The 16,629-nt window shown below is 45.7% G+C and overlaps 1 protein-coding gene across 1 annotated transcript in view; it reads left to right on the top strand.

The window, feature by feature from the left end:
* WT1 (WT1 transcription factor) overlaps positions 1-13,465 on the top strand; it is a 42,816-nt gene extending 29,351 nt beyond the window's left edge. The window contains exons 6-10 of the mRNA XM_059931337.1: positions 2,448-2,544; positions 4,969-5,119; positions 8,674-8,763; positions 9,372-9,464; positions 12,056-13,465. Of these exons, the coding sequence (XP_059787320.1) occupies positions 2,448-2,544; positions 4,969-5,119; positions 8,674-8,763; positions 9,372-9,464; positions 12,056-12,177 (553 nt within the window). The 3' untranslated portion in view covers positions 12,178-13,465. The remainder of the gene's footprint in view (positions 1-2,447; positions 2,545-4,968; positions 5,120-8,673; positions 8,764-9,371; positions 9,465-12,055) is intronic.
* Positions 13,466-16,629: the final 3,164 nt, after the last annotated feature.

Below are 16,629 nucleotides of genomic sequence, written 5' to 3'. Positions count from 1 at the left end.
ATTTTGGCTCCATGCAGAAGGCTAAACCTAGCAAAGGCAGCATCTCTTCACAGCCTTTGAGGCAAAATCTGGCAGCACCATTCTTGTCTCTTTCTGCTGCCACATCGCCGTTCTCGTCAGCTCTCCCTTCCCCACTGTCTATGTAATGTAATTGTAAGGAGGGTAGATAGGGCCTCTTTCTTTTGGCAAGCACATTCTAAGGTTCTGAAGGGCAGACAATATCTGAGTTTGGCATTTCTTTCCAGTTTTTGTGTGTCTGACCCTGGGTCAGCTCTCTGGGACATTTTCCCCAGGTATGTCAGAAATCACCTGAAGGATGTGGAGATGAGGTGTAGGAGGTTAGGGGGCGCAGAGCTGCCACCCACCTCCCCCAACTGCTCTCACTGCTCTGTGCGAAGGAGACAAGGCAATTCTTTCTAAAAAGTTTGGAGCCAGAGCCAAATGTGAAACGCCACAGCTGCTGTGGCCACAGGGTGTGTGGACATGTCCGTCGCCCTGGCATGTGCTCTTCCCTTCCAGGAGTTCTGTCTCCTGGGTGAGTGAGAGTTGAGCCAGTCCCGGATGGAGTGGGCCGCCTGCCTCCTGCATCGGGCCCCAGGGAATGTCTAGAGTAACAGAGGCAGAGGGTAGGGGTTCTCAGCTCTGACAGACAGTTGATTGCACCCAGAGGCTTAAAAAAATGCATAGTAGTCCCCAGAGGTAATTTATTTATAAATGCTTGCAATTTTATTTTGTTTTAGTTTTTTGGCACAATCACTTTAATTTTTATTAGAGTATAGTTGATTTACAACGTGGCGTTACTTTCTGCTGTACAGCAAAGTGTATCAGTTATGCATATACATATATACTCTTTTTTAGATTCTTTTCCCATATATGTCATTACAGAGAATTGGGAAAAGTTTGCTGTGTTATACTGTAGGTCCTTATTAGTTATCTATTTTATATATAGTAGTGTGTATATGTCAGTCCCAGTCTCTCAATTTATCCCTCCCCAACCCCCAAGGTAATTTTTTAAGCAGCTTTATATATTTCGCATACTATACCATTCACCCATTTGCAGCGTACAGTTCAATGGTTTTAGTATATTCACAGAGTTGTATGACCAGGACCACAATTTGAGGACATTTTTACCAGTCGCTCTCCATTTCCCCTCAAAATCCTGAGTCCTAGGCAACCAACCACCCATCTACTTTCTGTCTCTATAAATTTGCCTATTCTGTACCTTTCTTATAAAGAGAGTCACACAACAGGCGGTCCTTTGTGACGGACTTCTTTCTCTTAGCATAATGTTTTCAAGGTTTGTCCCCATTGTCATGTACCAGTACTTCATTCCTTTTATTGTCAAAGAATATTCCATTTTAAGAACAGACTATATTTTCTTTATCCACCGTCAGCCAATGGATGTTTGGGTTGATTCCACTTTTTGGCTGTTGTGAATAATGCTGCCAGTAAACAATGTGTACAAGTTTTTGCGGAGAAATGTATTTTCATTTCTTCTGGGTATATACCTAGAAGTGGAATTTCTGGGCCATATGATAACTTTGTGTCTAACCTTTTGAGGAACTGCCAGACATTGTCCAAGCAGCTGTACCATTTTACAGAGGCGTTTCATAAAAGCTCCCCGTGGTGGGTCTAGATATGATTATACTGTGCTGCCCGTGTGGGTTGGAACCCTCACTCTGCCTCATCTGGAAGTAAAATAACTGCAGAACAGAGATCAGCTTGTATCCGAAGGGGAGAATACTTTTAGAGCAGAACATCCACCCCTTCCAAGGTGTTCTTTTCAACCTTCTCCATCCCTCAGCTCTTGGTAGTAGTCGAAGGTCAACTGAGCTCTGACTAGAGGACTGGTCAGAGGAAGGAAGGAGGCAGATCACCTATCCAGTGTCCACCTAGGGTATGGGGTGGCTGCAAAGAGTTAAGCTGATCTGGAAAAGTGATCTGTGGGTTGAGCGGAGCAGAGCCACAGATGTGTAATCCCCACTTCTGAGGATGTGACATCTCTTCTTGTAAGTGTCATCACTTAGTTGGTGCTATCTGGTAAAAACTGAGTCATGAGGTGCCGACAAGAATTCCTTGCACTCAATGTGAAACTTGAGGCATCTGCTCATTCCTGAGATATTCACAGCTGTCAGCCCCATTTTGATGGTAAACAACTTGCTGCAGATGAAATCCTGCACTGTGACTTTGCCCGTCTTGTCTGAGAGAGGCGTAGGTGGTGTGCCCTCGAGAATCTGAGCGTGAGGGGCTGCATGAGGGTGACCCGAGGATCGAGCAGCCCCGCCTTTCACAGAGCCCTGCTTCCAGCAGCCCCAGTGGAGGAAGACAGAAACCAACCAAATCGTCCCGAGAGCTTTTAAAGAACATTCCTTCCGCTGCAGATGTGCGTTTCCAAAGGGTGCCTGTGAGCCAGCCTGAGTCTTGTTCTCCCTTCTTTGTGTTTGCAGCCATGGCACGGGGTACGATAGTGATAACCACACCACCCCCATCCTCTGTGGTGCCCAGTACAGGATACACACCCACGGCGTCTTCAGGGGCATTCAGGTGAGTATGCAGGGGCCTCAGCTGCCTCTTTCCTTCCCAACAGTCTTTCACTTCCTTGCTGAAGGCCATTTGGCCCTGGCAAGTCTGTTCCTAATTGTAGGCTCCTGTGACAGCAGGGACCCCTCCTCTTCCACTGGGGCAGGTTGGGGGCCTCCTCCTCTCCAGAGGCCGGTGTGGATGTGGCCGCCTCCCTGACTCAGACCAGGATGCTTCCTGCAGAACCCCTTCCCTTCCTCCTTCACTGCTTAACTCGCCTTCTCCAGGGTGGGCCGCGCACATCTTGTATCGGGGCGGGGGGGTAAATGAGCTTGAATTAATGACCTGGACTCTTGACTTGTAAGGAGACTTGGTCTGCAAGGTAAAGTGCCCAAAGTTAGAGTCTATCATTGCTAATAATAACAATAACAATAATAACAGCACCATGTATGGCTGGACACTTTCTATATACCAGGCATTGTGCTCAGTTTTATACATGGACTTTTTTAAAAAAATAGAATTCATTTTTTTCGAGTAGTTTTAGGTGTAAGGAAAAACAGAAAGTACAGAGAGTTCCCATATCCACCTCCCACCCCATCCCTTGGTCTCCCCTATTATTAACATCTTGTATTGGTGGTACATTTGTTACAATGATGAGCCAATATTGATACATTATTAACTAAAGTCCATAGTTTACATTAGGGTTCACTTTGTGTGTTGTGCAGTTCTAAGGGAGAGTAAAGAAAGTAAAGTAAAAAGGCTGACGTTTTCAGAGAATTCAGGAAACTCGATGGAAGGCCACCTCCAGGGAGCCTCTTTTGGATGCTCAGAACCATGCACAGTTACCAGGGGTTTGTGTTTGTGACTCTGGCATGTGACTCAGTGTCTGCAACATGAGGAACGGCTGAGATACTTTCACCGGCCTAGTCAGCACACTAGAAACAAATTGTGTGTGGGCCAAGTCCTCACGTGATGTGTGGGGCAAGCGCTCTGAGATGTTCTGATTAATGTTTCCAGAAGCGTCATGGTGATAGAACAGCATGCTCCCTCATCTCAGGCCTTCCAGTGGTGGGAATAAAGGCAAGGGTTACAGAAATATGATGGCAATCAGATGGAAATCAGACAAGTACCATCAGACTCTTCCACCGGGACCGGCTGACATTGACAGCTCAGATTTATATCCTATTGCCGTGTGTGCTGCCTTTAGGATGAATTAAAGGAAATGTAAAAAGCTCCTTTTGCCTTCCTTTCCACCAAGCGCAGTTTGTCAGACTCGCTGTCATGGCCTCTGATAGACTCCAGACCAGACGGGTGTTCATTTTCTGCTAGAGTAGACCAATCGGACACCGCTGGCTCACCATTTAAACTTATGCCACATTTTGCCTTGAGGCACTGTGGCCCATCAATAGCAGAGCTGTATGAGACTACTGTACATTTTCTTCAAAAAGATCTCACGGTGCAAGGCAGTATGAAATAGGAACTCAAACAGGAGCTTGGGGGTGGTGTGGGAGGTGCACAGGGCAGGAGTGGGTTAAGCTCAGAAGTGTTTCCAGGTCTTAACACAAACTGTGGCCATGCTCTTGGGCCTTGACTGCACATCTGTGAGAGCACAAGGGATACAGTGATCCCTCAGGCACTTCCACTGTTCCTGTCTATGACTCATTGGTCCCAGGAGCCTAAGGGGCTTTTGCCTCACTGTTTCCCTGTAGCTCCTTTTCATGGAGGACCGGCCATGCACACACTCACTCGCACAAGATAAGGGGGATCAGAAGAATGCCCTGAGATGGACACGTGAAGTGGACGGAAGGCAGACACAGTGTTTCTGAGTGTCTCTAGTAAAGGAGTGCCCTGGCCACACCATGGCCCTCCTGGAGTTTCAGCTCCCTTCACAGACAGAACCTCCGCCTCCCAGGAGCTCCTTCTTCCTTGTCATTTACTCATAGGTGGAAGGTCTGCTCAGTTGGGGGTTCATTTAATATGCTTTGTTTTTCTCTCCTAAGGACTTCCCCACCCACTGCAGATTGGGCCCGAGGTCATGTGGCCCGGTGTCCCGAGTGGGAGGGAATAGAATAGAATCTGGGGCTTCGGACTTCCAGACCTCACTGCCTCAAGAGGAGAAGCTGAGAGACAGGATGCACTGGGAGCTCTTCCGGTCACCAGCGTTTCTTTTCCATAAGCTCCGGATCAGCAGCAGCAGACAGACTTTATTTCAAGTCCCCGTTCTGGTTGATAGCCATGACGATGTTAGAGCACTGCACTGTAGAATGTACTGCTCTGTCACCCATTAGTGACATCTGCTACGGGCGCCTCGGGTGTGACGGGGAGTGGCTTAGGCCTCACATCTGCCATCCCTTCTTTGGGAATACTTCAAGGCTCACTTTCCTTGGGACCAACATGAATGTTCACGTGTGCCTTAAAACCTCCGTTTCTCTTACACTCTGCTTGTAGGACGTGCGGCGAGTGCCCGGAGTAGCCCCGACTCTTGTTCGGTCGGCATCTGAGACCAGTGAGAAACGCCCCTTCATGTGTGCTTACCCGGGCTGCAATAAGAGATATTTTAAGCTGTCTCACTTACAGATGCACAGCCGGAAGCACACTGGTAAGTGCGTCCACTGTCCAGCCTTGGCTCTGGTGGCCTTTGGGCAGCGGTGGCCCAGGAGCTCCTGCTCCTGGCTCCTGCGCTGCCAGGACACAGGTGATTTCTGGGATGGAAAGTAGGTGCTGCTTTCAAAGATCTGGCCCAGGTGATGGAAAAAGGATGCCAGGTCATTTTGTATCCTGATTGTCCATCCTTTATTAAAGAAGGGCAGAGCAGAGTAGGTGGAGGGAGAATTCCACAGAATTAAAGAGACCTGTGTTTGAATTCTGGCTTCACCACCAGGTGGTGTGACCTTGAGCAAGTTACGGAACTGTTCTTCAAACTTCACTTGCCTCACCTACCTTATACAATTGTTGAGACTAGATTAACTTCTAAAATCAAATTGAATTAAAGGAGTTAGAGATATGAAACGTACAGTTCCTATGTTAATAGGTCTGAATAGATGATAGTATTACTTTTATAATTCTATTAGTATCTCTTAAGGGAGAGGAGCTAGCCTGGGAGCTTGGTAATCAGATGATTCTGAGAGCTTGATATGCAAGGTCATCATAAGACTTAGGAAAAGATGGTCCAAAGAAGAACTTAACTGCTTGGGATAGTAATAACCAACCAGATGGGAATGGGAAAATGGATTGTAGGTTTAATTTTTGTTTTCAATCTTAAAAAAAAGAGATGATGATTTTTGATGATGTTTTAAAGAAAACTGGATTTTCCCACAGGTCAAGGGGTTTGCCTCTGGGAAAGAGAGAATTGGCCATGTGCTGTTGTTGGCTACCTTGAATGTGAACAGCCATTTCACAAATGTCTGCTCTTGGCCTTGTGGGCACTAGATAGGAGTGTGGCTAGGTCTCCCCTACAGAAAAGCCGGGCAAAGCACAGGCTTTCCTGCTGGGGAGTTGGTACCTTTCTTTCCACGACAGAAGGGAAGCTACATTGTTATGATTACCATTATTATTTTATTGTTACTGTGGACTTTGCTTTGGAGAAGCTGGAGAAGAAAGTGAGCTGCATTCAGATCTCTTTAGACCATTGGTCTTTGCTAAGCCATTGTGTCTTGAGGATGTATTTCTGGCATAGACCTGAGTTTGCACTCAGTAAACCACTTGCTTTGAAGCTAAAGATGAGAGAACCAGTTGCATGTTATATTTTTACATATTTCCCCAAATGGGATCATTTGAAAAGTATCTGTTAAGATTATAAGGAAAATGATAAGGTAAAATTCTGCCTAGACAGATGTAATACATTGAAGGCAATGTGGTTGTAGAAATTTTAATGGGAAAGAGGCACTTAGAAAACAGGGGTAGATGTCTGTGGGAAGGGAAGGCAGTGGGCAAGATAGTCACGACCCCCAGACCTGCTGGAACCTTTAAGAAGCGCTTCCTTGCAGAAGACGAGGAGGGCAGGGTATTTAACAACGCTGAAGTCCCCTTCTTGAAAGAGTGCCATCTTTTTGTATCTATTTATAATAACAGTACAGACTATTATGTTAAGTGCTTTTATATTAAATACTTTTTATGTGCCAAATTCTCTACATGCATTATTTAATTTAATCCTCACGCACAGTTATCCGGTGGGTAGGATATAGGGAAGCGGGACTTAAACTCATGACTTTCAACTCCAAGTCACAAGCCCCCTTCTCAAAGAGTCTGTGGTCTGTTTTGGAGCCAAGACATACACAAATGAAAAGGGACAGAGAGTGTGTGAATCTGGAGGTGCTGAGAAGACTTGCTCGAGTGAGCGTCGTTCGTTTCTTGGAGGAGGAAGGGCTTGGGTTAACCATCAAAGGATTGGCAAGGTTGGGCAGAGGAAATAAAGGCTGAGCAGAAGCAGAAAGGCAGAGAAAAGACATGAGACTGAACAGGAATGTTGCTTTTCCCAGGTTGAAGAGGTGAAGCTTAAGTTGCTGGGCTGGATATCAATAGAAAGTTAAGGAAAGGCTCCTGCCCTCAGGATTTTCCAGCTCGCGGCAGAACTAGACCTGGACACGGCCCCATGTTAGATGTTCTGTAATAAGTTCTGTAATGAGGGAAGGAAGGGCTTTCTATGTGAACATGAAGTTTCCAAGAAGGCATCGCAGAGGAAGCGGCATTTGTGAGGGATGTGCAGTAGAGTTTTTGATGGGTTAGGAATCCAGAGATAGGGATGAAGGATGTTTAGTGTGAGCAAAGTACAAGGCAGTTTTGGGGAATGGTGAGCTCTGTATATCAGGAATATAGATTAATCAGGGAAACGGAGGGGGTCATGAGGCTGGAAAGGTAACCAGGGACTGCCCAGCAACAGAAAGAGCCGGCTGATCCTGGGAAGCCTTGCTCTCCATCCAGAATGCTGGTGACTCAGAATTCTCATAAGAAGGTGGGATGGCCCAGAGTCGCTCAATGCGTTCAGGGGGCGCAGTTCCCAGGATTTGGCTGAACTTTCTCCAGCGAGGACAGGGGTGGGGCTTCTCCATTCTGAGGCAGGAGGTTGTGTAATCCCACTCCTGACTTCTCTCGGGTAAAGGGATACCAAAAACTCTAAAGGCTCTGGCTCCTGGTTTAACTTGAGCACCTCACAATCATGCAGCTGTTTATCCCTGACTCAGGAATGGGAAGTCAGTAGCAGAGAACACCAGATCTTCAGTCCATAAAACATAAAACACTTATTTCACGGGGCTGGCTCCAAGGCACATCCATCCCAAAATTCTGCCTCAGACTCAGCCTAGGGCTTAAGACTGCTTTGGTTTATTATTTGTTTAAATATTCTCTGCCAGTACTTTTTTGAGCACTGTCTCTGTGCTAGGCACTGGGCTAAGACCCTTATGTGGATGGTCTGTTGTAATCTGCTTATAAATCCTTGGAAGTTGTTGGATTATTGGCTCCATTTCACAGTAAGGAAATGACACCTCAACCAGCACTTTAAGTGGAAGAGCTGGATGTGACCCCAGCGTCAGACTCCAGAACCTGAATTCCCTTCACTTCTTTTTTTTTTTAATTAATTTATTTAATTTATTTATTTTTGGCTGTGTTGGGTCTTGTGTTGCTGTGCGCGGGCTTTCTCTAGCTGCAGCGAGCGGGGGCCACTCTTTGTTGAGGTACGCGGGCTTCTCACTGCCGTAGCTTCTCTTGTGGAGCACGGGCTCTAGGCGCACGGGCTTCAGTAGTTGTGGCACGTGGGCTCAGCAGTTGTGACTCACAGGCTCTAGAGCGCAGGCTCAGTAGTTGTGGCTCCCGGGATTAGTTGCTCTATGGCATGTGGGATCTTCCCGGACCAGGGCTCGAACCCGTGTCCCCTGCATTGGCAGGCGGATTCTTAACCACTGTGCCACCAGGGAAGTCCCCCTCCGTTCACTTCTAACACATCCTTATTCACGCAACCCCCTTCTACGCCTCCTGCCCATGAGTGTATGTATAGGTGGGCCTTTAACCTCACACTGCAGTTGGCAGCACATCCCTGAAACCTTCCACCCAAGTGCCTTCAGCATTTTGGGATGCCTTCAGTCCCAGTAAGAGAAGTTGCCTCTAATGAGATCCTCATTTCCAGTATCATTTTCCAACGGAATATGTGTCTTCCCCAAGGTGAGAAGCCATACCAGTGTGACTTCAAGGACTGTGAGCGAAGGTTTTCTCGTTCAGACCAGCTCAAAAGACACCAAAGGAGACACACAGGTTTGTAGGCTCACTTCTCGTTGCTGGCAGTGTGTTCCCTCGGGTCATGGTTGATTTTGTGATTCTCTTTATTGTTCAATATGGATGTGAGAGGGTCAGCCATTTGTTTAGTTTCTCCAATAATTTTTTCCCCCTAATCTCTGGGGATTTACCTTCCCTTAAGGAAAAAAAAAAAAAAGAAGAAGAAAGGAAAGAAAAAGAAACATCCCATATTTCCCCTGAAAACCACAGAGCCATGATATTCCCACTAGCAGTTTGCTGATGATACACTGAGTGTCAGTAAAGAACATGGGTGGTGGAGAGCAAAATCCCATTTGTAGTGTGTGATTCACTTTTTCAGTCTCAGACACAACTGAGAACTTGGTGAGAAGCTGGACATTTGTGGTTAAGCAGTAGTTGTTCCCAAGACCACAGGTCTTCAAGGATTACTGTGTAAAATCAGGTGGTTCCTGCTGGGCCTGGGGTACTGGGGAAATCTGAGGGCGAGGCAGATATTGCAGGCGTGGCTGGAGATGCCTGGCTCCTCGGGCCGCCGGGAAGCAGGCCTTGTGGGCCTTGCTTTGCCCCACATGGTTAGGGCCACGGCTAGACCTTCTCTGTCCGTTTAGGTGTGAAACCATTCCAGTGTAAAACTTGTCAGCGAAAGTTCTCCCGGTCTGACCATCTGAAGACCCACACCAGGACTCATACAGGTAAAACAAGTGCGTAAACTTTTCTTCACATTTATTTTTCATTATTTTTTTAAACTACTGTTGAATGGAGTTGCTTGTGATGAGAGAGATTGGAAAAAACAAGTGTAAAGGTTCTAAACAGATTTAGATTCAGTGGAGAGAAAGAACACTGCATGGCTATCTTTAAATAACAACATTGTTTAAGAAGGAATGAGGGTGGGGGACACAGAGCATAAGAGATGTGAAAAGAACTCTTCATGAGTGTCCAGAATGAAGTGAAGAGATAAGCTAGGTCCCTGCTGTTCCCAATTTGTTGCATCACATTTTTATCAACTCAGTTTGATAGGATAATCAACCTTACAGAAAAACAGCAAAAATTTTAGCAAGCCAAACACTTATTTTCCTGAAAGTTTGTGTTTCACAACAGTATTTTCAGAGGCCTGAATCTTTGCTCTGCTAAAAGTTAATGCTGCAGGAGCAGTCATGGTTTCTGCCAGACCCATATCAGTGTGTGGGTATTATTTCCTTCATACTAGAATAGAGAGGGGAAAAGGACATTAATTCACTGGCTGCTGAAAGTTTTTGCTTCTCCACAAGGCTGGTGTGATTCATAATGAAAACAGCACCATCTTTGTTGTGTATTTTCTAGCTTTGGAGGGAGGGCCAATGCTTAGGTTATCTCATTTTATCTTCACAACATCCTTGGAAGAAGAGTAGGGTAGGCACGTTGTATCCCCATTTTACAGATGAGGAGGCTGAGGCACGTGATAAAATGACTTTGTCTAAAATCCCAAAGCTAGTAAGTAGCAAACCCAGTTCTGTCTTCTCCCAGCCCACCTACCCACTGCCTTCTTTGTTGGGGAAAGAGCCTGGGTTCACCTTGCAGCCCAGGGAGGATAGAGAATAAAGAAGAGACCCAAGGTCAGCAGAGTTGAATTCCATTGAGAGACTGAGGAGAATGATGACTGACAGGAGAAGAGGTTGGGATTTGTCCGTTAGGAGGTGATCTTTGACAGCATGGCTGGCGGTGGGAGTGGGGAGCAGAGGAACAGTGAGTAGGAGGTGAGGGAAACGGGAGGTCATGAGCCCCTGTGAAGTCCTGGATTCTCAGCTCCAACAGGCTGTACTTACAGACAGTCAAGGCACCTGTGCCCCAGAGTTGGTGGGATGGGCATCTCGTTCCCCAACTCAGGTGCCTTTGGTGTCACTTCTTTGCCTTAGTCCTTAGCTCATAACTTGGTGGGAAAGAGTTATCATCGCTTGTACCCTGCCCCCTACCCCGTGCATATCTGTATATGTACAAAGTGACGTATGTCACCAGCAGACTGTTTAATGCTCTATTTGACTGGCCTCCAGTTCTGACCCTGGAACAGCGCCTCTCCTGGGACATTTCTCAGTGCTTGTCCCATCCAGTAGTTCTCAGAGAAAGCAATGTGGGACTAGCCATATCCTGAGAACATCCCCACGTGGTACAGGAATAGGCTCCTGCAACGTTTTTACTTAGGATAAAGCTATGGCTGTATTTCCATTATGTCAAGGTCCAAGAGGTATGATGCAGCAAAGTGTGTGGGCTTTGGAATCAGACAGACCTGGATTTAAGTCTTGCCTGGGTCTGCCCTCACCAGAGGTCCAGCTTCATCTGTAGAGTGGGGATAATAATGCTGGCCTTACAGGCTGCTGTAAGGAGTACACGAAATTATATATATGTGTGTGTGTGTGTGTACATGTATGTATATATATATATATTTGAATATATATGTATGTATATGTGTGTGTGTGTCATATATATATATATATATATATATATATATATATATATATATCTATCACACACACACACACACACACACACCCAGCACAAGGCTTGGCATGTATTAGGCATTCATAAATGCTAATTATCTTCCCTATCCAAAATGAGGCTTGGAAGGATCTTCTGAGGCCTCCTTAGATGGAGAAGCCTCGATTTTTTGGCAAGCTTGTTAAAAAATCTCAAAACCATGCCTCAGTTAGAATCTTCTGTATAATGGGTATTATGCTGAGTAATCCTTTAAGGTGAAAGAAGCAAATACCATGTGCACTGATGTCAGTGATTTATTTAAAAACACCCAGCCCATCCAGAATATCTATACAGACAGAGATATTAAAGCTACAGTCACAGCTCCGCTACTGGATGGCTGTCAATCAACAATATCCAGGGTGATGATCCTGAGGCCCTTGCCTCCCAGTTAAGCTCAATTCCCTCCTTAAACAGCAAAGGGGAAACATTTACACAGTTCACAAAACAGTCTAATGGCAGGGGTTTTACCAGATGTTTTTCCCCCTTGATTAAATATGAATTGCCCAGACATTTCCATTAACTAGACTCATTCTTTCTCTCCCATTTCCCCAGTCTTCTGACTCAATAACACTTTATAATTGTCACAGTATTTTAATCCTTAAGGCCCAGAGGTGCTGCCACTTCAAGGCTGCTTGCGAGATGAGCCCGATTTGTTAGCTTAGGGAAAGAGCTAGAGAGAATCTGGAGTGGGTGTCTTGTGATGATTTAATTTGGGCCTTTGATGATTGAACTTGCGCCCCATCTCTCCACCGCAAGTGTCTCTGACTGGCCATTGTGTCAACAGGTGAAAAGCCCTTCAGCTGTCGGTGGCCCAGTTGTCAGAAAAAGTTTGCCCGGTCAGACGAATTAGTCCGCCATCACAACATGCACCAGAGAAACATGAGCAAACTCCAGCTGGCGCTTTGAGGGGTCCACGCCAGGCACCGTTCTGTGTCTCAGGCAGGACTGTGTGTGAACTACCTTCAAAGCTGACTTTAAAATTCCTCCTCACTCGCCTCTCTAAGAAGGAAACGGAGGTTGATCTTCTTCATCCAGCTTCCGAGAAAGATGCCTGTACCACTGGATCCTACCAGGTTTGCTCAGAGGAGTTGGTCTCTGCTTAGCCAACTTTTAGTTGACTCATAAGGCTCTGGAGAAGTGGCTGTCAGCGTCCAGTTAGTTAAAAGCCCGTTGCCATTTGGTCTGGATTTTCCACTGTAAGAAGAGCCATTGTTGGTAATGTTCCCCCCTGCCCCTTCTCCCTTTACGCTCATTTTCATGAGGAATGGAGTCATTGTACCTTTTTCCATCATAGAATATTTATAGGCCAGGGCATGTGGATGTGTCTGCTAATGTAAACTTTGTCATGGTTTCCATTTACTAACAGCAACAGCAAGAAATAAATCAGAGAGCAAGGCACTGGGGGTGAGTCTCGTCCGACATTCCGGAGCTTAGGCAGGCTGCTAACCTGGAAAGCAGGATGTAGCGCCACCAGGCAACTTTTAAAACTCAAGCATTTCAAGCAGCTGAAAAAAGAATCAGAACTAACCAGTACCTCTGCAGAGATATCTAAAAGAATCTTATCATTCAGTTAATTCAATGTTAACATTAGCACAATGCTCTTAAGAAACCGTGCTTGAGGATCTGAGATTTTGTTTTTGTGTTTCTTTTTGACTTTTTTGAGTTGTAATCATATGCATCTTCAGAGATGTACGTGTCTCCTCACACAAAGGAAGTGGAATTCATTTTTATCATTTGGGGTGTCCTTAAGAGTGTACAGACCACACTGGTTATGTGGATTCAAGTTGTAAAAATTAAAGTGACTCTAAAAGAAAATAAGGGCTGGTCCGGGATCTCCACTGATAAGACTGTTCTTTAGTAACTTAAGTAACTTTGGGTCTACAAGTATATGTGAAAAAAAATGAGACTTACTAGTGTGAGGAAATCCATTGTTTAAAGGTGGTTGGGTGTATGTGTGTGTTTTGTTTTTGTTTTTTAAGGGAGGGAGTTTATTATTTACTGTTGCTTGAAATTATTGTGTAAATATATATATCTGATAATGATTTGCTCTTTGACAACTAAAGTTAGGAAATGTATAAATGTTAGATGCATCACTGTTTTGGTGTTGATCTTCCAACGTATACCACTAAGTAACACTAAAAATGTAACCTGCATTTTTCACTTCGCTCTCAATTAAAGTCTATTCAAAAGGAAAGTGGTAAGATTCTATCAGCTGTATTGTGTACAAATCTTGAGGACAGTTGAGCCTCTTTTAAACAGGTAAGATGCTGACGCTGACATCAATGACCACTTAAGTCTGTCCAGGTCCTGACCACTCGTTATTTCTCTCAGTTGAACCTCAAGAGGCAATTACTGGTCATAGAAGCAGCCAGAGAGCACCGCCTTCACCTCTCATCATGCCATGTGGATGGCGTGGGGGGAATTGTATTTTCAGAGTCATTTTCATTGGGCTCTCATTGTATAACTGCTTACTCCAGGTCAGCAAAACAGAGTAGAGAGATGCAAATGATAACTGGTCTTTTTTGAAAAATTCACTGGTATACACTGCAATCAGGAGAGTAAACTGAACACCTAGTACAACCAAATTTACAATTGTAGTTGCTATAAATTAGCTCAGCAGGTTGGAAACTGCTTAGACTTTCCAGGGCAGCCGAGTGTGAAAGGCAAATATCTACGTTATCTATAAACTCTCTTTCTGGTTCTGGTGGATGGTTTTTCAGTTGTAAATAAGGAGATTAATTTGGTGCCACCCCTCTCAACTCCGGTATCTGGGAGCTCGTGTGCATTCCAGGCTTCATTTCTTCATTTAAAATGTATCTTGAGCAGACAGCAGCTCACAACAGAGACTCTTCTGCGTTGAAGTGCAGCTCAAAGTTTGGGCTGCTGAAAAGTCAGGTCCTGAGGCCCCTGTTGGTTTGCATCTGGCTCTTGCATCACTGTTAATTATAGCCAGTGTAGTGACTCATTTGTATCAGCAGTTTTTATCTTTTCCTGCCAGAAGACGGCATTTCTCTGGAGAAGCTCAGGACAAGCATGGCAAACGTCAGCGAGTCAGAGCGAGCCAGGTTTCACAAGAGCAGTCACATTGTTTCATCTGCACTAGGAAGCCCAGAGATTCTCACACTACTTTAGCAGGTTAGCTTGTAGTTAAGGTCATGGGCTTTGGAAAGCAGACCAACCTGGATTCAGATCCTAAGTCCTCGGTTTCCTTATCTGTGAAGTGGGGACTTTTTGTCCCTATCTGTCTGATAGGGTCGTAGTGAGGATTAAATGGGGGGAAAAAGCATGAAAGCATCTAGTACATAGCAAAGGCTTAATAGGCATCATCTAGGAAAATGATTACCTGAGAACTCATGCTAATTTCCTTTACCTCCCCCCTCACCCCCTGCATCCTCTTGCGGTGTCCAGACATCTTCATGCAAAATGACAAACAAATCCATTTCCATATGCTACAAACCAGAGTTAAGGTTTGCAGCAAGAGGGCTCTTGTCAGCCTCCCCACAGAGACCACATCTATTTGCTTTGTGCCTTTTGTAACACACCCAGTGGCATTGAGTGTGTGTTTTGAGACCCGTGGAGTTGACCACGAGCAGATTGTCAGGATGAAAGCTGGTCAGAGGGAGCTCTCTGTAGCTCAGGCTAGAGTCTATATGAGGTGCAAAGGTCAAAATGTACATTTTTCCATCTTGCTTTAGTAAAGTGTATGGTCCAATATCTTTAAAAGGCCACCTTCAGCCCCCCAGTGGATCTTCCCAGACTCTCTCATCCCGGCACCTCTGTAGCCCTTAGAGTACATAACATTCAATAGTATTTTTTATGGGTATCATGCTTTCCCACCTAGGACCATCTATCTATAAGGTAGACAGGACAAGTATTATTCCCACTGTACAGATGAGGAAGCTGAGGCTCGGTGAAAGTAGTGGCTGAGGCAGGACTTGGTTTAGGTGTTCTGTATCCAAGTTTTCTTCCAAAACGTGCTCGATGATATAGACATGCACTCTGCTCCACGTTTTCATATCTACAAGTCGGTTTCATATCTACAAGTCGTATCTTCCTAACCATGTGTGAGTTTCTAGAGGAGTGGATCGTCTCCCTTCCTGTGTTACTTCCTTGAGGACTTCTCAACCTTTAATATCGATAGACATTCCCTGAGGAATTCCCTGAGGCATGTTCTGGGGTGGGGCCTGAGACTGCATTCCTAACAAGCTCCCAGGCGACGCCCACCCTGCTGGTCTGTGGACGACAATTTACAAAGACCTAACGGCTGGGCTCGGCTGGGCTCGAGAAATATTTGCTATAAGGTGACTGATGAGCTTTGCACCTGACGCTCCTGAGACTGCCCTGAACCTTTTTAGCCTGTAGAGAGCATCCGTGAAGATGGCCCGGGGCCCACTGCGATGAGCCCCGGGGCTGTGGGCCAGGACATTGGTGCTGAATGCAGTCAGAAGAGCTGTATGCAGGAGAGTCCATCCGTGAGGAGCTTTGTTTCCAAAACAGCCTGACCGTCCTCTGTCAGTGACTTTCCCCAAGCAAGGGAGACCCCCTCCGCCAGGTAAGGAGAAGGCGGTACACGGTCCCACCTGCATATCCAGTCCTCACACCTCACTCAGGTCACATCTCCACAGCAGGCCTCTCCCTCCCTGAGGCGTGTTTTCCAGCACCCGCAAACTGAAACCTCGTGGCTTTGGAGCGGATTTATTCCCTGTGAGCCAGGCAGGAATTCCCCACGTCTTGTCCCTATGAGGAGCCACTTGCTTAGCTCTTTGGGTACCAAAGGGAAAAGGAAAAAGGCAATGTCTTCCAGAGCCCTGTCCTCCCTGCAGGGTGTTTGCACCACTGATTTTGGACTAACAGGTGTGTCAGGAACAGGTGTAGGGGTGTGTGTGTGTGTGTGTGTGTGTAAATAGAACAGTGGTTCCCAACTAGGGGCATTTTTCTTCAAAGGCTTGCAGCAGGCAGAGTGGCTCATAGGAACTTCTCACAGGTGAATGTATAAGAACTACAGTAAGGGAAACAAATCCCCAAGAAAATATGAAGGTCTTGGCCCTTTTTATTCAGGTCTTTGCTTCTAGTGACTATTTTATTGTATTTCAAATGATTGAAATCTGCACAAAACTTAATAAATAAATGTAAATGATACAATGTTGATGACCACATGGTCTGATTTCTTACACTGAGAAAGTAGCTGCTTCAGTGGAGGGCTCTGGGCTTTTCTCCATTTTTCAAGCAGCCTTGAGAAGGAAAGAGAGAGTCAGGCAGCATAGGAAGGGTCATCTCTCAGAGGGCTGGAAACCCACCAGACCAGCCAGCAGACAGCCGTACGCAGTCAGGACCTCCTGAGTAAAGTTTTGTTTCAGA

The sequence above is a fragment of the Balaenoptera ricei genome, chromosome 8 (genome assembly GCF_028023285.1).
Source record: "Balaenoptera ricei isolate mBalRic1 chromosome 8, mBalRic1.hap2, whole genome shotgun sequence".
NCBI lineage: Eukaryota > Metazoa > Chordata > Mammalia > Artiodactyla > Balaenopteridae > Balaenoptera > Balaenoptera ricei.
Note: the sequence above shows the minus strand (reverse complement) of the source record. Positions and strands in the feature narration are given on the sequence as shown.